Genomic DNA, 20220 nt, shown 5'->3' with positions numbered 1-20220 from the left:
AAATTCATTTTGATCTTCGACTCTCAGTCTGGTTAGCGGCTTGCTAAAAACTGAGTCATATTGGGACTTGAGTAGCTCACTCATTTCCTTGCTGTCATCTGTGTAGGACCCATTTTGTTTAAGTAGGGGCCCAATACTGGACGTTGTTCTCGATTTTGATTTGGCATAGGAGAAGAAATACTTTGGGTTTCTTTCGATTTCATTTATGGCTTTTAGTTCTTCCCGCGATTCCTGACTCCTAAAGGATTCTTTTAGCTTAAGTTCGATGCTTGCTATTTCTCTGACCAGTGTCTCCCTACGCATTTCAGATATATTGACCTCTTTTAGCCGCTCTGTTATTCTTTTCCGTCGCCTGTAAAGGGAGCGCCTGTCTCTTTCTGTTTTACATCTACTCCTCCTTTTTCTTAGAGGAATAAGCCTTGTGCATACATCGAGTGCCACCGAGTTAATCTGTTCTAGGCATAAGTTGGGGTCTGTGTTGCTTAGTATATCTTCCCAGCTTATATCGGTTAGGACTTGGTTTACTTGGTCCCACTTTATGTTTTTGTTATTGAAGTTGAATTTGGTGAATGCTCCCTCGTGACTAATCTCATTATGTCGGTCTGGGGCTCCGCGCATACATGACTGAACCTCAATTATGTTGTGATCTGAGTATATTGTTTTTGATATGGTGATATTTCTTATCAGATCATCATTGTTAGTGAAGATGAGGTCTAGTGTATTCTCCAGTCTAGTAGGCTCTATTATTTGCTGGTTTAAATTGAATTTTGTGCAGAGATTTAAAAGCTCGTGTGAATGTGAGTTTTCATCAGAGCTGCCTCCTGGTGTTATTACTGCAACAATATTATTTGCTATATTCCTCCATTTTAGGTGCCTTAAGTTGAAATCCCCCAGGAGCAAGATGTTGGGTGCAGGAGCTGGAAGGTTTTCCAGACAGTGGTCAATTTTTAACAGCTGTTCCTGGAATTGCTGGGATGTTGCATCCGGAGGCTTGTAGACTATCACAATGACTAGGTTTTGGTTCTCGACCTTTACTGCTAAAACTTCCACTACATCATTTGAGGCATTTAGCAGTTCTGTGCAAACAAGTGACTCTGCAATGTACAGGCCAACCCCCCCCCCCTTTTGCCTGTTCACTCTGTCACATCTGTATAGGTTGTAACCTGGGATCCATATTTCGTTGTCCAAGTGATCCTTTATGTGGGTCTCAGTGAAAGCCGCGAACATTGCCTTTGCCTCTGCAAGCAGACCACGGATGAAAGGTATTTTGTTGTTTGTTGCTGGCTTTAGACCCTGTATATTTGCAAAGAAGAATGTTATCGGACTGGTGGTATTGTTGGTACTGGGGGGGGATTTTTTTTCCGGCATTAGTATCTGTATCTGTTGGTTTGGAGTGGAGGCCATCGACTGTGGTTCCACTCCAGGAATGACTGGATTTGGTGTACGATTTCTGACTTAGTTTCTAATATTAAATCATAGCCAAGACCTCTCAGAGGTCGAGAGTCACGGGTCACTTCCAACTTTTGAGGACTTGTTGTGTATATTAAAATAAATAAAGATATGCCAGTCTAGGGTTACATAAGTTATGTAAATTTCAAACATTTACGTTTAACATATTAACATGTTAATCATATAAAAATACAGTACAATAACGATGAATGTTTTTTTTTTACTTAACAAGTAGTTTTCTACCTCTTTTTCTGTGCAAATGCATTAATTTTTGTGGATTTTTTTTCGCAACGTCCGAGTTCATGTAAGCACAGTCGTCTTCACCCTTTCCTGATTTTCTTAGCTTGACATTTGCTGAGGTTAAATTCTAATATCCACTTGTCTAACCAATCCTGCAGTTTTTCCAGATCCATTTTTCGTCTTTCCTGGTCTGCTTCCGTTTATATTCTCCTAATTAGTTGCATCGTCTTCTAACAGGTACACCTTTGACTTGATTTCTTGTCATATCATTGACGTACACATTATTACTGTAATAAAAAAGAAGCGCTAAACCCACTAAGGTCATACAGCGTTGCATTTGCGTACACAAGAAACGGTACTGGCCCTTGTGGAACCCCACGCGTCACACTGGCCCATTCTGACACCTCTCAGACAATAACTTGGCGTTTCCTTCCTGTTAAGTATGCCATGATTCGCTGTAGTGCTTACCCTGTTATTCCTGCCGTTCCTCTACCTTTTGTCCCAATCTCTTATGACGTACTGTACTGAATGCTTTACAGCCTAAAAATATGCGATCCACTTACCCTTCTCTCATGTTCCTGCCTAACTTTTATTACTTTGTCACTGTCGACAGTTTGTTCCTGTCGAATTGCAGTAGTTGTTTGTTCCTTATTAGAGCAAGCTGGTGCAGCCTCGATAATTATTGAAAAAAAAAATATTAACATTTAGGATCTCATGAAGAGTAAATTTATGTAACAATGAGCCACACAATTCATTGAATTCATTCTGCATGCTGTGGGATAGATGATGCTCTTGTATGCAGTTTTGATTCTCTTGTAACTCTTTGACCTTTTAAACATGTTCCGGTAGCATTGTGTCATATTTGCTGAGCAGTTTAACCACTTCTAGAAAGTTACATTATTATGATCACCTGTGCGTTGATTAGAACCAGAAAAAGTTATTCCCCACTCAAGAACATTCTTCCAATGTCTCCCCTCAAGAAAGGTTCCTTGACGCTGGTGATGGGCTCTTGATCTAGGGAATTAGATCTGTTCTCCAGTTCCCTGAATTAAGCCTGAATACCTTCTGCATTCCTTCTCCTCCACAGGTGCTGTATAATCCTGCGGGTTTAGCCCTTCCCCTTGATTATAATAATAATTTTCTATTGTCTACTGATAGATTAACAGATGGTGTCAAGCTAGTTGATTTCCATACTAAATATATTGCTCTTTATGTATTATTGAATTCTCATGTAATGGTACTTTGTGTTTCAACTTCCTCCAGTCTTCGTAGAGGTTCCACACTGTTTCACTAGAAAGTGATTATGCATCTGCTGAATTGTTATTGAAAATAAAGTCCGACAATGCAAGTTTCATCATTAGTAAATATTGTTGTATTATATTGTTGTTCAAGTTTGATTATCTGCTGTACTTCTTGTAAATCATACAACTGTTTCCACACCTGCTGGCCGGTCACTTTATCCAACACTACTTTTTTCAATATGTCTTAATATCAAAAACAATGTAACTTTTTTTTTTATTTTATTGAGAGCACATCTTGTACAGACAAAATACATATATATAGTATAACACTGTGGAGAACAATAAGTATATACATAAATTATCACACACACATGTTGTTGGACACAGGAGAAGCAACCCGTCACAGACAAAAACAAAAAAAGAAAGAGCATCAAGCACACTATACATCACTCAAGCCTCCTATCAGTATATATAAGAAAAGCACATGAAATTATCACACCATACTCATGTAGGTGTAAGTACAAGAAACAGCACACACAGGTACACACACCTCAACGAAATACACTGGCCACAATTGCTAAATTATCATATTGTTGTACACATACATAGATATATCATGCATAGTAAAGGCTATCAACAAATCAAGTTCACAGCACAGGCTTCCATAACTTAATGTGAACACATAAATAAAAACTACTCTATCACAACCTTTTCACTGCATAAAAGTCAACGTGCAAAGCAAAGGTGTATACAAGAGACACTATCAAGTTGCAAATTCAGTCATTCCAACGCTCCTTCCCCCCCTCTTCCCCCCCTCTTCCCCCCTCTTCCCCCCTCTTCCCCCTCTTCCCCCCTCTTCCCCCCTCTTCCCCCCTCTTCCCCCCTCTTCCCCCCTCTTCCCCCCTCTTCCCCCCCATTTGGGCAACCGCCCACTTTCTCTCACCTTTACACATAACCCTGTCACACAGTCTTCTAGCCGTACATGAGCATATAACCTGTCACAGCGCGACAGTTTCACAATCACTACGATCCTCACCCAAGCATCCTTACAGCATACATGCGTACATTACCTCTAAAAAAAATATACACCGCCACCCTCTAATATATGTGTGATGGTAAGTGACCAAGCAAGTGCAAGGCCATATATACATAGAGAGTAATGCAGTCATCATCCCATGGGACACGTATGCAAAAGTATAAACCGATAATCCCCACACCCAAACTGGATGGCACTTTTATTCCGGCTGTCATCACACTTACATCCTAACACCTACTAACCACACTGAATCATCCCTTGTTCACGTCTAAGCCCATACCACACACACAAACACACACACACACACACACACACACACACACACACACACACACACACACACACACACACACACACACACACACACACACACACACACACACAAATGCAGATGGATTAACGAATAAACATGAGGAATGGCAAGAAAGAATCAATGAGAAGTCCCCAGACATCATAGAAGTTACAGAAACAAAACTCACGGAGACAATAACAGATGCAATCTTCCCACCAGGATACCAGATCATGAGGAAAGATAGAAGGGGCAGGGGGAGAGGTGGGGTTGCTCTGCTCGTAAAAAACAGATGGAAATTCAAGAAAATGGAAGGAATAGATGAGACAGGAGAAAGAGACTACATAGCAGGTACACTTCAGTCTGGGGAACACAAAGCGGTCATTGCAGTGATGTATAATCCACCACAGAACTGCAGGAGGCCAAGAGAGGAATATGAAGAGAGCAACAGAGCAATGGTGGACACACTTGCTGAGGTGGCAAGAAGAGCTCACTCCAGCAGAGCAAAGTTGCTGGTTATGGGGGATTTCAACCACAAGGAGATTGACTGGGAAAACCTGGAGCCACATGGGGGTCCCGAAACATGGAGAGCCAGGATGCTGGACGTGGTGCTGGAAAACCTCATGCACCAACATGTTAAGGACACTACCAGAGTGAGAGGGGAGGATGAACCAGCAAGATTGGACCTTGTGTTCACCCTGGGCAGCTCAGATATCGAGGACATCAAGTATGAGAGTCCCCTAGGAGCTAGCGACCACGTGGTTCTGTGCTTTGAATACATAGTAGAGCTGCAAGTGGAGAGAATAACAGGAGTTGAATGGGAAAAGCCTGACTATAAAAGAGGGGACTTCATAGGGTTGAAGAACTTCCTGCGGGAGGTCCAGTGGGACAGAGAACTGGCAGGAAAGCCAGTAAATGAAATGATGGAATATGTAACAACAAAATGCAAGGAGGCAGTGGAAAGGTTTATTCCCAAGGGCAACAGTAACAACGGGAAGACCAGAACGAGCCCCTGGTTTACCCGACGGTGTAAGGAGGCAAAAACAAAGTGCAATAGAGAATGGAAAAAGTACAGAAGGCAGAGAACACACAAGAATAGGGAGATCAGTCGCAGAGCCAGGAATGAGTACGCACAGGTAAGGAGGGAGGCCCAGCGACAGTATGAAAATGACATAGCATCGAGAATCAAGACTGACCCGAAACTGTTGTATAGCCACATCAGGAGGAAGACAACAGTCAAAGACCAGGTGATCAGATTAAGGACAGAAGGTGGAGAACTCACAAGAAAAGGTCAGGAGGTATGTGAGGAGCTGAACAGGAGATTTAAGGAAGTTTTTACAGTAGAGACAGGAAGGGCTGTGGGAAGACAGCACAGAAGGGAACATCAAGAGGGAATATACCAACAAGTGTTGGATGACATACGAACAACTGAGGAGGAGGTGAAGAAGCTCTTAAGTGACCTTGACACCTCAAAGGCGATTGGACCGGACAACATCTCCCCATGGGTCCTTAGAGAAGGAGCAGAGATGCTGTGCATGCCTCTAACCACAATCTTCAACACATCCCTTGAAACTGGGCAACTACCTGAGAAATGGAAGACAGCTAATGTAGTCCCCATATTTAAGAAAGGAAACAGAAACGAGGCACTAAACTACAGACCTGTGTCTCTGACATGTATTGTGTGCAAAGTCATGGAGAAGATTATCAGGAGGAGAGTGGTCGAACACCTGGAAAGGAACAAGATTATAAATGAAAACCAGCATGGGTTCATGGAAGGCAAATCTTGTATCACAAACCTCCTGGAGTTTTATGACAAGGTAACAGAAGTAAGACACGAGAGAGAGGGGTGGGTAGATTGCGTTTTCCTAGACTGCAGGAAGGCCTTTGACACAGTTCCCCACAAGAGATTAGTGCAGAAGCTGGAGGATCAGGCGCACGTAAAAGGGAGGGCACTGCAATGGATAAGGGAATACCTGACAGGGAGGCAGCAACGAGTCATGGTATGTGAAGAGGTATCACAGTGGGCGCCTGTTACGAGCGGGGTCCCACAGGGGTCAGTTCTAGGACCAGTGCTATTTTTGATATATGTGAACGACATGATGGAAGGAATAGACTCTGAAGTGTCCCTGTTCGCAGATGATGTGAAGTTGATGAGAAGAATTAAATCGGACGAGGATGAGGCAGGACTGCAAAGAGACCTGGACAGGCTGGACATGTGGTCCAACAACTGGCTTCTCGAATTCAATCCAGCCAAATGCAAAGTCATGAAGATTGGGGAGGGGCAAAGAAGACCGCAGACAAAGTATAGGCTAGGTGGACAAAGACTACAGACCTCACTCAGGGAGAAAGACCTTGGGGTGACCATAACACCGAGCACATCACCGGAGGCACACATCAACCAAATAACCGCTGCAGCATATGGGCGCCTGGCAAACCTGAGAATAGCGTTCCGATACCTTAATAAGGAATCGTTCAAGACACTGTACACTGTGTATGTTAGGCCCATACTGGAGTATGCAGCACCAGTCTGGAACCCACACCTGGTCAAGCACGTCAAGAAGTTAGAGAAAGTACAAAGGTTTGCAACAAGGCTAGTCCCAGAGCTCAAGGGAATGTCGTACGAGGAAAGGTTAAGGGAAATTGGACTGACGACACTGGAGGACAGAAGGGTCAGGGGAGACATGATAACGACATACAAGATACTGCAGGGAATAGACGAGATGGACAGAGATAGGATGTTCCAGAGAGGGGACACAGGGACAAGGGGTCACAACTGGAAGCTGAAGACTCAGACGAGTCACAGGGACGTTAGGAAGTATTTCTTCAGTCATAGAGTTGTCAGCAAGTGGAATAGCCTAGCAAGTAAAGTAGTGGAGGCAGGAACCATACATAGTTTTAAGAAGAGGTATGACAAAGCTCAGGAAGCAGAGAGAGAGAGGATCCAGTAGCGATCAGTGAAGAGGAGGCGGGGCCAGGAGCTGAGTCTCGACCCCTGCAACCACAATTAGGTGAGTACAATTAGGTGAGTACACACACTCACACTCCCGGCGGCGAGCCCACTGGAACCCCAGATGACAGTCCCAATCCTTGCCCCAGCCATGACAGCCATCCCCCCACTACAAAGCTAGTAAGATCCCAACAGTTAAACCACGATAACCTGCGGGGAAGGCTCCCTCCCACCGCGATCCATATATTTCCCTATTCCTGCAAACCGTCCTATAGAAAGTAGCTGCCATTACCCGTTTCCTCGCAACCCAATCCCCATTCCCAAGCATACCCCACGACACGTACACAAAATCTACCATTAAATATGCCAGTGCTCGTTGCATACTCTCTGGCACCCCTCCCACATCCAAAACGAGCGCTCTCAACACCGGTATGCCTCCCCTCCCACTCGTCTCACTAGCCGGGCTGTGACTCGTACGTTGGTTTGTGTGCAGCCAGCAGCAACAGCCTGGTTGATCAGGCTCTGATCCACCAGGAGGCCTGGTCACAGACCGGGCCGCGGGGGCGTTGACCCCCGGAACTCTCTCCAGGTAAACTCCAGCCTACTCATCCAATCCCGAACATTCCCCAAACATTCGCAAAAATACACCGCATGATATGCTGTATCTTCTCCACCACACACCACACACCCACTCTCCTCCACTACTCGTCTCACCCGTAGAACCGCTCCTGATGGCAAAATGCCATGCAGGAAATGGAAAATAACCTCTCGCACCCAAGGCCTGAGCTTCAACTTACGAAACCAACACCATATATATTCCCTCCACCGGCACCACCACCCGGCTCCCAATCACTCTCACCAACACCCCCATGCGGATCTTGCCAGGCTCCCGTAGGACCATGAGGGTACGCAGCACCTCCTCACATTCCTTCAACTCTGCACCCACATACCACCTCTTCACTCCCTCATACAGAAGCTTTAACCCCCCCACACCCCCAACTCATACATACTCCCTTTGTAAGTAAACACATTTTACCCAACGCCGCAGATCCAATAACCCTAACCCCCCCTGATGTTCCGGCAGCATTACCACCTCCCTCCTCAGCCAATCACACCCAGAACCCCATATAAACTTAAAAACCCTCTTTAAGATACTCGTAATTCCTTTCCCTGTTATGGGGTAAACTGCCGCCACATGCCAAACCTTACTGTATAGTAACGTGTTTACCACGATGGCCCTCTGCAACAATGTCAAATGGTATGGTCGCAAACTCCCCAATCTATGCTGCACCCATTCCACAATACGCTCGGAGTTCACCTCTCTCGACCGCACTTGATCCTCCATAAACACTATGCCACATATCTTTAAGCTATCTACTACCCTCCACTCCACACCAGCATCCCAATCTCCCTGTCAGTTCCAATTTCCCAGCCATAATAAGCATGATTTCTCCACATTGATCCTCATCCCTGTAGCCTCCCCAAAAGTACAAATGACCTCTCCCACCCCTCTCAAACTCTTCCCCTCCTGCATGAGTACGGTCGTGTCGTCAACATATCCTATGATCCCCAGCCCACACCCCACCTCCCCTGTCCCCAGCCCGCACAGATACATGCCTCAATGAGTCTATAAAAAGGGTCCTGAACACAGGTAAACAGAATTTGAGAAAGTGGGCATCCTTGCCTGAGGTCCCGCCCCATACATACCGCCTCCCCTATACGGCCATTGATTTGCACACACACCCGTGCCCCTCGATACAATGTCTCCACCCATTCCGCAACTTCCTCCCCAAATCCCTGCTTGAGAAGGATTCGCCGCAATGCCTCCCATTCCACATGGTCATATGCTCCCTGCCAATCTGAAGCAAGTAAGCCCCCCTTTTCCCCCAAACCCTCCACAAACCCCCTAAGACGTCCATGGCCCTCGACCATAGATCTGCCAAGCAACCCGTATTGCCCACCCAATACGACACACCCCACGACGCATTTCAGGCGATTACCCAGTATTTTTGCAAACAATTTATAATCCACACACAGTAAAGAAATCGCCCAATAATCCTTTAGGGTATTCTGGACCTCTTCCTTCGGGACCAGAACAACTACCGCTGTGGCTTGTAATTCCCCCAACACCCCCTTCCCCTTCATGATATTCATTAACTCCACCAGGAATCCACTCATCAACTTCCAATTCTGCAGGTAAAATTCACAGGGCAATTGATCTATCCCCAGAGCCTTTCCCGTATGCATACTCACCAATGCCTGCCAAACCTCGTCCTCATCTATCTCCCCACCCAGCGCTACTTGATCACTACGCCCCAATGAGCATGGCACTAGCTCACAGACACTACGCAAAGCCTCACCTCCCACTCCACTACTCCCCAAATACTGCTCATACCATGCATCCACATAACCACTCATCCCCTCTGTCGTCCGCAACACTTGCCCCTCCTGATAACCCCCCACTTCAGAGTGGACGACTAACCTACCAACCTCAGTGGCTTTCCGATGGTGCTGCTGACTCCGTAAAACACACGCTGACGGTCGATCGCCCCACAACACCTCCTCAACCCCCCCTGCACATGCACCGCATTAAACCGTTCATTTTGCAGCTCATGAATCCTCTTCAACGTTTCTATCTCCTCCACAGGATATACTTCCCTGTGTCCACCTCTTCCATAGCAATCCCTCAACCTACCCTCTAGGTACTGAAGGAGCCCGTATGATTGTTGCATTATGCATTTCCCTTCCCTCACATAAAACTGAAGTGTTCGTCCCTTAGCCACCCTGTCCCACCACCTCAGCAAATCCTCTACACCCCGCCTTTCCTCACTTAGCTCTGCCCACAACGCCTCGAAGCCTCCCTGCCCCTCCTCATCACCCAAAATCCTCGTATTTAGTTTCCAATAGCTCTTGCACCTCCTGGCCAGCCCATCCCACCCCAGGTCAACCACAACCGCCCTATGATCAGAATATTCCACCTCCACCGTCTGCGAGGACTCTACTCTCACCTGTGTTGTGACGTACACCCGATCTAGCCTCGCTGCATATCCCTGTCTAACAAAAGTGTGCTCCAACTCCCAAGCCCCACCCCCAAATATGTCACGGAGACACACATCTCTCAGAAGACCACCTAGGATAGTTGAAAAATGCCCCGCCCCACACGGCTCAATGTCTGCCCTGCGAATAACACAATTCCAATCCCCCCCACGATAGCAACAGCTGGTAAAGAACAGAAATAATAAACGAGCTCATCCCTCACGAAATCTGCTTTCAGACATGCATCACTCTCCGCAGGTGCATACACACACACAAACGCCACTCGCTCGCCCATCCACCATCCATCCACTCTTATAATACGCCCCTCACCCCCCCTTCACTTCTACTAACCACAAATGGGCTAGCCTCCCAGAGTAGGACTCCCACCCCTCCCTTCAAACATCCTGTCTGCATCACAAAAGCCCTATATCCATCCACTTCCAATACATGCCCCACCTTGATATTGTGCTCTTGCACAAAAATGACATCCACTCTATGCCGGCACAAGAAACTTGCAAACCACACATGCTTCACATCCTGACACAAACCATTAATGTTAACTGTCATACACCTTAGGCCAGCGGTGATTTCTTCTCCCTGTGCTTTGACACCTTCTTCACAACGCCACCATGTCCTTTTCGACCTCCTTTGCGCATGTCTCTACTGGCAGCCCTGACCCCTCCCTGGTCCAGCTCTGGGTCTGAAGTCCCCGAGGGACCACCACCATCTTCTTCCACCACCACTACCTTGCTGGTCCTCTGTGCTGGAAATAAGTCACTCTGTCTGGCTTTTTTGGGTTATCCTAGGTTCTCTACACATATGCTGCTATGTATGATAATTCTATGTAACTGTATTTGTGTATACCTGAATAAACTTACTCACTTACTTACTTAGTCACAGCCTCACGCTTGCGCATGACTCCACCCGCTTCCATCTCCACCTCCTGTGATACCTCACGGTGAACCTCCACCTCCACCACATGTCCAACCTTCCCACCATCTGGGCACATTGCCCCATGAGACACCACCAAGTCAGTGGGCTCATTTTGCTGTCCACACAGGTCTGTAGCATTCCTCACACCAGCCCTCGTCGCCAACTCACCCTCCCCATCTGACTGGGGAAACAACGAGGTGAGCACCGTCTCAAAGACCTCGTCGATGGCTTCCTCCGCCGAACCATGCCGTCCCCCACCATCAGGCAAAATGGGTCCTACAGGGCCCCCAGCCACAGGGGCCGTCAGGTCCACACCTGCCACTGCCTCTGCTCACTCCACCTCCTCACTCTACAGACGACCAGGCCCACGTCCTTCCTATAGGTCCAGAGCACGTCCAAACTGCCCAGATTCCCCTGCGGCAACACTTTCCAGACCATGAAGTCGAGTCTGTCGTTCACAATATGCAGCAATGTGATCAAAACCACCACAATGCCAGCAGGTCCTACGTTGCCCAGCATAGGACACCATGAGCTGAGTCCTGAAGGTCTCCAACATAACATATGATGGTATGGGGTGCCCTATCGTCATTTTTAGCAAAAACGTGCCCTCTGGGAATCCAACATATGCACCTTCTACCCACTTGCTGGGCTGTGGGTGAACGGTCCCGTAGACCTTGAAAACATTGCGTATGTCCGTTTCATCTGCCTCGAAAGGTACATTTCGCACTCTAACCCAAGTATAATGCCTGGAGACGTCATGAAGGCGGACACTCACCATAGAATTGACGTCCATGCGCACATCCTCGTATTGCTCTACCAGCCTCTCATAGACGCCGGTGTTCAACAACTTGACAAACACCCTGTATGTGCCATTAAGTGCTACGCCATACAATTCCTCATCCTGTATACCATACGTATCCCGGATGATTAATGGCAACAGCACGGGAGCAGCTTGTGGCGAAATCGCCCCGCGAACCATCTCAATGCCCACAGTATTTACCCTCCTCCTCACACCCTGTGCCATATTGGAGAAAACAAGAAGTCTTCCAGTCACCGAGAGAGGGCAGCAGCCGCACGTCTGCTCACACCAACAGACGAGCAGAGAATGTTTTATTAAATTTAATAGTTTACAACACTCAAACCATACCACGGGCGGGGATAGAACCCGCGAGCAGAGAACCATAAAACTCCAGACCGACGCGTTAGCCACTGGACCAGCTGGCTACTAAACAATGTAACTATGCCTTGGATTTTTTTGTGACATAGCTACATTCTTTTACTCTAAATTATTTCTAAAAATATGCTTAAAATTAGTAAAAGTCTTGTTTTAAGAAAGATATGCTATGTTTTATTACTAATGGAGTGTGTGTAGTCTTTTTTTCATAGTAGTATTTTCAGCTGTCAAGTTATAAGCCTACAATGCCTCGTGGTTTCTTAAACGATAATAATATCAAGTGTGAGGGTCAGATTCCAAGACAAGCTGTGCGCACCTCTTAGTTGTTGTGTGACTTGCTCCAACTCCTTACGTGAGTGGTTTGCTGGAAGGAAGTCATGCATGCCATTTGCAGTCCCGATGGTATGGAGGGATCCCAAGGGCCACAACACGGGTTATTATTTCTATATCACGAGTGTTGGGATTTTCATAAAAAAAAATCCATAATTACATATCTAGATTTTCCTTCTGCACTCAGACTGGCGGAACATTCAGAAAATCTCCCTATTCCAGTACCACCATCATGTAAAGATTTATTTTCCCTGGGCGATAAAAAAAGAGGAGCCACTAAGATTCTGAGTTTGAGCCAGATGGAATCAACAACCAGGAACCACATCTAGTGACTCAGTGACCTTAACAAACTTGCGTGTGATCTTAATTCATCCCAGGAAGTCAGAGCTACTTGGTCCATGACTGCGCAAGTGGAATTTACTGCATCCAAACACAAGAATCAGGTAGTTCAGAAAGGGTCAGAAAAGCCTTGAAACTTACTTTAAATTGGAATAATTAATATAACTGTTGTGATGTTAATGGACTTTTCGATGCTTTGGGTAATTGACATATTGATCCTGAGATGTGACGTTTCTTTATTGACTCCAACAAAACAAGTGTAAAGACAGTCCTACGTTACAGTGGAAACATCCTACCAAGTCTGCCTTTAGCTCTTGCTTGAGACTTAAAATAAACACATGAAGCAATACAAAAGTTGTCACCGATCGAATTTGAGAAGTTTGGGTAGAAACTCTGTGGTGACCTGAACGTAATAGGTTTGTTACTGGGCCTGCAAGGCCTGCCAATTACTGCTGTTTCCTGTGTCTGTGTGTACTCACCTATTTGTGGTGTGTTTGTGTGTTTAGTAGTAGTTACTAGTTGTCAAAGGCACTTGTCAATAGACATTTAGCCTTTCCCCCCCTCCCCCCCTCCCCCCGCCCTCTTCATTCTCCTTTTTTTTGTGTGTGTGCGCGCACGCGAGTACCAAGCAGTCCCCTCACTTCACGTTAGCACTGGCTGTGTGATGTGTACCATGCAGCACCCTCCCCCATTCACTTCATGTTAGTGGTGGATGTTGGTGAGCCGGCGGCTTCCTTAACAAGCCTCATTTCTTCTTCTTGATTCGCCGGTACTCTCCCGGTCTGAGTCTCTTCTAGCTGGTGACCCGGCCTTGGCTCCCAGTCTTGGGAGTGTCTGAGATGTATGTCTGCCATGTGAGGAGGTACAAGTACCCCCTCATCTTCTGGGACCAACTGTCCCCAGGCCTAGCTCCATACCCCGGCATCACGGGGCTCGTAGGGAGAAGCTAGGCCTCTGGTCTGCCACCATCCCCACCCCAGGGGGGCTCGTGGGAGTGGCAGTCTTGTGACTGCAGGTGGTAGCAAGCTCTGGCTCTGGCACCCTCCCCGCCCTAGGAGGGCTCGTAGGAATGGTGTCTTCTCTATACAAGCCTCACTAAACTACTGTCAATTTATAATTAAAAATAAATAAAAAGAACGATTACAGCTTCTGTAACTCCAAAATGCTAGCAAGGCTGATATTTTCTTTTTCTTCTTGATCCGTAGATGAAACAACAGGTATGACACCGTGTTGTCTCGGGTTGTACCATGTCTCGATGATTAGATTATTAAATCATTCATTGTTGTGGCTTTATATCACTGATTACTGGTCCACAGCGAAATGCTGTCACAAAGCACTACTCAGCAGATCTATTTAGTTTGTATGCAGACTGAACTTGTCACAGTTGCTATGACTAGTTGCTGCGTGTGAAGACCGGCAATTTTATTGCGTGACCATTCCTTAAGATAAAGTTAAGGCTTTCTAGAAAAAATAATTATCTCGAAAAAATCTAGACAGTGAGAAGGATCAAAAAAAAAAAAACTTAAAAAGTCCCCAGCATTGGTTACTGTTACTACTAAAACTAATTTGAACGACACTCGATTGTTTCATAACAACCCTCCCACGGGTTTAATTTTTTTATTGATATTACTTGTTTAAATTACACTCTTATTCCACAGAAAGTTTACAATGTTTGTGACAGAAAGTTAAAAATATTCGGAAACACTAGACAACAGTCACTGAGTAACGAGTAACTCGGGCGCTGGTAACATAACGTCCGAGACTGAAGTACTAATATTAGTTAGAAGTGATGTCCCACTAAACTACTACCTAACAAGATAGGACACACATGGAATGGAAGTGGACCCCAGTCAAGTAGGATCTAACAACTTAGCAACAAATGAAAGGAACTACGTGTTAGTAAATTAGTGTCTAATAAGCCTAGTCACACATGAGAAGAAAATAACTAGGTGTCAGTAAACTAGTACCTAACAAGCGCAGTCACACACATGAAGCAAGCAAGGAAGTAGGTGCCAGTAAGCTACGGGTTAACAAGCTGGAACACACCAAACTAAGTACAACAAAACCAGCTGAAGGACATAATGACCTTGCCAGGAGACAGTGACGAGAGTACACCTCTCTTGAGGAACCCTAGAGGTAGGTGCTACCCTCCCCTTCCATGGATCAAACCAGATTACCAACCTTTTCCCAAGCACTATATAACCCTTGCTAGTTTACCTGGAGTATACCTGAAGAGGGTTTCGGGGGTCAACGCCCCCGCGGCCCGGTCTTTGACCAGCCCTCTAGGTGGATCAGGGCCTAATCAACCAGACTGTTACTGCTGGCTGCACATAAACAGACGTACGAACCACAGCCCGGCTGGTCAGGTACTGACTTTAGGTGTCTGTCCAGCGCTTTCATGTAGACAGCCAGGGGCCTATTGGTAATCCCACTAATGTATGCTGGGAGGCAGTTGAAAAGTCTTGGAGCCCGTGACACTTATTGTGTTGTCTCATAGGGTACTCGTGGCATCCCTGCTTTTCATCGGGGAAATGTTGCATCTCCTGCCGAGTCTTTTGCTTTCATAGGGAGTGATTTTTCGTGCGCACATTTGGTACTAATCCCTCTAGGATTTTCCAAGTATATATTATCATGCATCTTTCTCGCCTGCGTTCCATGGAACACAAGTCAAGGAACCGCAACCGTTCCCAGTAATTTAGGTGTTTAATAGTAGTTATGTGTGCCGTGAATGCTTTTGCAAAGTCTGTGTACACAACATCTGCATTTTGTTTGTTTTCTAGAGCATCCAAGACCTTGTCATATTGGTCCAGTAGATGGGACAGGCAGGAGCGACCTGCTCTAAACTCATGTTGCCTTGAGTTGTGTAACTGATGGGTATCTAAATGGGTGACGATCTAGCTTCTTAGAAGCATTTCAAAGATTTTTATGATATGGGACGTTAGTGCTTCGTTCTGTAATTCTTTGTTATTGCTTTACTGTCCCCTTTGTAGAGTGGGGCTATGTCTGTGACTGTGGGATGACCCCCGTGTCTATGTTCCCTCTCCATAGAATGCCAAAGGCACGTGACAGGGGCTTCTTGCAGTCCTTGATGAACACGGAGTTCCACGAATCTGGGCCTGGAGCAGAGTGCATGGGCATGTCATTTATTGCCTTTTGGAAGTCATGTGGTGTTAGGATAATATCAGAGATGTTTGAATTGACCAAATTCTGAGTCTCGGTTATAAAACAAATCATTTAGGTTGTAGACTCTTAGTCTGCTTAGCGGCTCACCAAACACTGAGTCATACTGGGACTTTAGTATGGCGCTTATCCCTGAATATAATAATAACAGGTTTATAAACATTGGTAAAACTAAGAACAGTGTGTTTGATACAAGCAAACAAGAGTAACAGACATTTATAAGGCTACGTTTCGCTCTCCATGAGCTTTATCCTTATTTTGCTTCTTTAGAAGCAAAACGTAGCTGTAATAAATGTCTCTAGTTACTACTGTGTGGTTTTACCTACTACTAGAGGTAGATGAGTGGGTTTAGAATGCTCATCTACCAGTGTTTGCCAAGCACCGCCGCAGAACCTTCGCTTGTGGAGTAGCGTCACTTTGCACTTAAATACGAGAGGCAGCGCAGGAATCTGAGGTACCCTTCCCTTCTTCGGATCAAACCTAATTGCCGTCAGCCTTGTCACCTGATGCCTAACTTTTTTTTCTAATGTGACTGTAGCGTAACTGGTTCAGTTTTTTGTTCTCTGCTGTAGTGAACTCACAGGCCTTGTTCTATGCTGTAGTGGACGTATCTACAAGATGACTGGCATATTTGCTGCCAATCTGTGACTGGCTCATCGGGTGTACGCAGCAATCTGTATTTGACTGTCACGTCGGGTGTATGCACCAGTCTGTCTTGTGAGTGGCCCTTCAGATGTGCACACCAGCCTGTCTGTGACTGGCAATTCATATGTACGTAGCTGGCTGCGACCGGTGATAACGTGCTTGTGTATTCGTGATTAGGGAGTGGGACGCACACAACTGGCTCTGACTGGTGATATCGTGATTTTTTTTTTTTTTTGTAATTAGGGAGTGAGACGTATACCACTAGCTGAGATTAGCAAATGAAAAGTAGGTAGGCTAATTAGTTTAATATCTTTGTTATGCATCCAATACCCATCCTGTGGGCGGTAGTCAAAAGATTAGAGAGGTACATAATGGATCCAAGCACTGGGCCGAAAAGTTTTGATAGCTAAACTAATTACAGTGGTGATGACTGTTTACAGATTTATATCTGGTTACAGTCGTAATGAGTTATTTATGCAGACGTGAATTAGGTCACGCACATACACAGACAAAATACGAAAACATTACATTTTAACAAGGTATGTTTTAAATAAAATAATAAAAAGTTTAAGTGGTTATGCGTTATTTACAGTAGGCAAAGTCAGGGATTTTTTCTAGAATGGTTGATAATATTCCACTGTGACTCAAACACTGACATTTCTTGAACATTTCTGAGAGAGTTGGCCCTGAATTCATTAATCTGATCGCATTCCAGTACATAATGACGCAAGTTGGCGCTGGAACCCTCAATATACGGTCGCCGTACTGGGTTGCATGGGCTTGCTGGTTGAGTACTGCCAACGTGTCAACCTCTCCGTTGCCATCGTGGTCATGGCTGGCACAGCTGCCGAGAACACCAGTTATGCGTGTCCGGGCCACAACGACTCTCTCTTACCGGTCCACGTAAGTACCTCCTGAAAAAGAAATGGTATAAAATACCGACAAGATGGATCAAGACAAATGCAGTATAATGCGATCTTTTACTGACAAAGTTTCGTCCACACAGTGATCTTCAAGTCACAAACTGTCTGTTTGCAACTTGATCAAGGCCACTGTGTGGGCGAAACGTTATCAGTAGAGGATCACATACTGCATTTGTATCTTTAAGTACTTCTACTGTGGTATAGGGTCAGGGTGGGTAACCCTGGCGCCAATCGCCACAAGTGGCGTGGTGAATTTGAGTTTGTCGTGGTTTGTCTCTAAAATAAAATGTAACAAAGCTGGGAAGGATCTCCCAGCTTTGAAATCAGACATTTCGAAATTATTGTCTATGTTATGTTAGGTTGGTATGTCTGGATTACCTTGGTGTGTGTGAATCTAGGTTCTGAACGATGAGACTCACAAAGTCAAAATATTGTTCTTGAATTATTCATGTCAGTTTCAAGGCGGAGCTGAAACTGAGGCGTTAATATTCAATCAACATTTTTGCAACTTGTCAAACAAAAGTCTTCTCAGATTTCTCATTAAATTTTCTCTTTTTTTTTTCAGTTTAAACAATTTGTTTAATTTTTCTCTGCGTTTGAGGCATTTGTAACAATAGCCAAAATTTGCACATTTTAAATAAACTTAATAAAAGTTTATTACAAATTTTTCTTAATTTTCAGTTGGGTAACCCAATTTCTCAATTTTTGTATAGTGTGGCGAATTTAACGTCTCGTTCGCCACATCTGTGGCTACATACAAAAATAACTTACCCACTTATGGTATAGAGAATAAATAATCCATTTGCTTTAATAATTTTTATTGTTTTTAGACCTGTTTTTAAGAGAAGCACATGTCTGATATATGATAAATGTAGTGTGCGTGTGCGCATGAGAGCGTGTATTTACTTGTATGTACTCGCCTATATGTTGTTGCTGGGGTTGAGTCTTAGCTCTTGGCCACCGTCTCTCAACTGGCGGTGTATGTGTGTGCTATTTAATAAAGTTAAGTTCATAGAGTCATGTCATCTTAATTTATCATAATTTATTTCACCTTTTCATCAGTTGGTGTACACAACCTCCTGCAGCTCACTATATAACCTGTAGTTTACCTGGAGAGGGTTTTGGGGGTCAACGCCCCCGCGGCTCGGTCTGAGACCAGGCCTCGTGGTGGATGAGGGTCTGATCAACCAGGCTGTTACTGTTGGCCGCACGCAAAGTGACGTACGAACCACAACCCGGTTGGTCAGGTACTGACTTTAGGTGCCTGTCCAGTGCCTTCTTAAAGACAGCCAGGTGTCTATTGGTAATCCCCCTTATGTATGCTGGGAGGCAGTTGAATACCTTTGGGCCCCAGACACTTATTGTGTTGTCTCTCAGCGTACTCGTGACACCCCTGCTTGTCATTGGGGAATGTTGCCGAGTCTTTTGCTCTCATAGGGAATGATTTTCGTGTGCAAGTTTGGCACTAGTCCCTCTAGGGTTTTCCAAATGTATATTATCATGTATCTCTCTCGCCTGCGTTCCAGGGAATACAAGTCAAGGGCCTATAATCATTCCCAGTAATTTAGGTGCCTTATCGTACTTATATGTTACTAATCGGTAAAAGTCTTTCTTAATTTATCATAATTTAGTTCACCTTTTCATCAGTTGTTGTACACACAACCTCCTGCAGCTCACTGTACTATGTTATTATTTGGTAAAAGTTATTTTTTGTATTTTTTTTTGTATACTGCTTTTTGTTGTCGTTTGTTTTTGCCTTCCATGTTGCTACCTATGAAAGATTTTTTTTAAGAAGGTGCCTTGATGCTGGTGAATGGCTGTTGATCTAAGCAACCGGAGTTACCTCCCCCCTTACCTAGATGATTTATGACTCGTGTATAACTTTCTTTATTGTGCTGTGTTTACTGTGTGAATTAGAAAGGCGAGTTTGAATGGGACAAGCAGACTGAGGGGGTGGTGCTGGGTGCCTTCTTCTGGGGCTACGCCACCACTAATATCATCGGGGGACGCATTAGTGAGTACCTCGGAGGAAAGAAGATTTTCGGAATGGGCATCATCACCTCTTCTTTCCTGTCGTTAATCTCTCCCCTCTGCGCCCGCGCCTCCGTCGGGCTCTTCATTGCTTGCAGGATCCTGCTGGGGGTAGTGCAGGTGAGATGTGTTGCTCTCACTTCTGTATCTCTTACAAGCTGACAACATTGAGTATGCAAACCAAGAGGTTTACGTCTGTGTATATATACACTGAGAGTTTACATTAATATATATTTTAGAGATTAAGATATTCTTGACGTTATTGCAAAGGTGAATTGCAGCCTTAACGGCACGTATGCGGCCGATAGGCTAAACTTAACAAACTAAACTAAAACCGAAACGAAGTTGTCCAATTTACGTAAAAGTGTGGATCAAATGTCCCCAAGGAGCCTACAAGTGTAACAAATAATTCTCTGACATCCCATTA

General features: G+C 45.2%; 1 protein-coding gene across 1 annotated transcript in view; it reads left to right on the top strand.

The window, feature by feature from the left end:
- Positions 1 to 14366: 14366 nt before the first annotated feature.
- Positions 14367 to 20220, top strand: part of LOC128700659 (sialin-like) — a 34608-nt gene continuing 28754 nt past the window's right edge. Inside the window, exons 1-3 of the mRNA XM_070096980.1 lie at positions 14367 to 15150; positions 17555 to 17742; positions 19680 to 19913. Coding sequence (XP_069953081.1) covers positions 15096 to 15150; positions 17555 to 17742; positions 19680 to 19913 — 477 coding nt within the window. The 5' untranslated portion in view covers positions 14367 to 15095. The remainder of the gene's footprint in view (positions 15151 to 17554; positions 17743 to 19679; positions 19914 to 20220) is intronic.

The sequence above is a fragment of the Cherax quadricarinatus genome, chromosome 56, assembly GCF_038502225.1.
Source record: "Cherax quadricarinatus isolate ZL_2023a chromosome 56, ASM3850222v1, whole genome shotgun sequence".
NCBI classification, from domain to species: Eukaryota; Metazoa; Arthropoda; class Malacostraca; order Decapoda; family Parastacidae; genus Cherax; species Cherax quadricarinatus.
The sequence above is the reverse complement of the archived record's forward strand: the minus strand, read 5'-3'. Positions and strand labels throughout refer to the sequence as shown.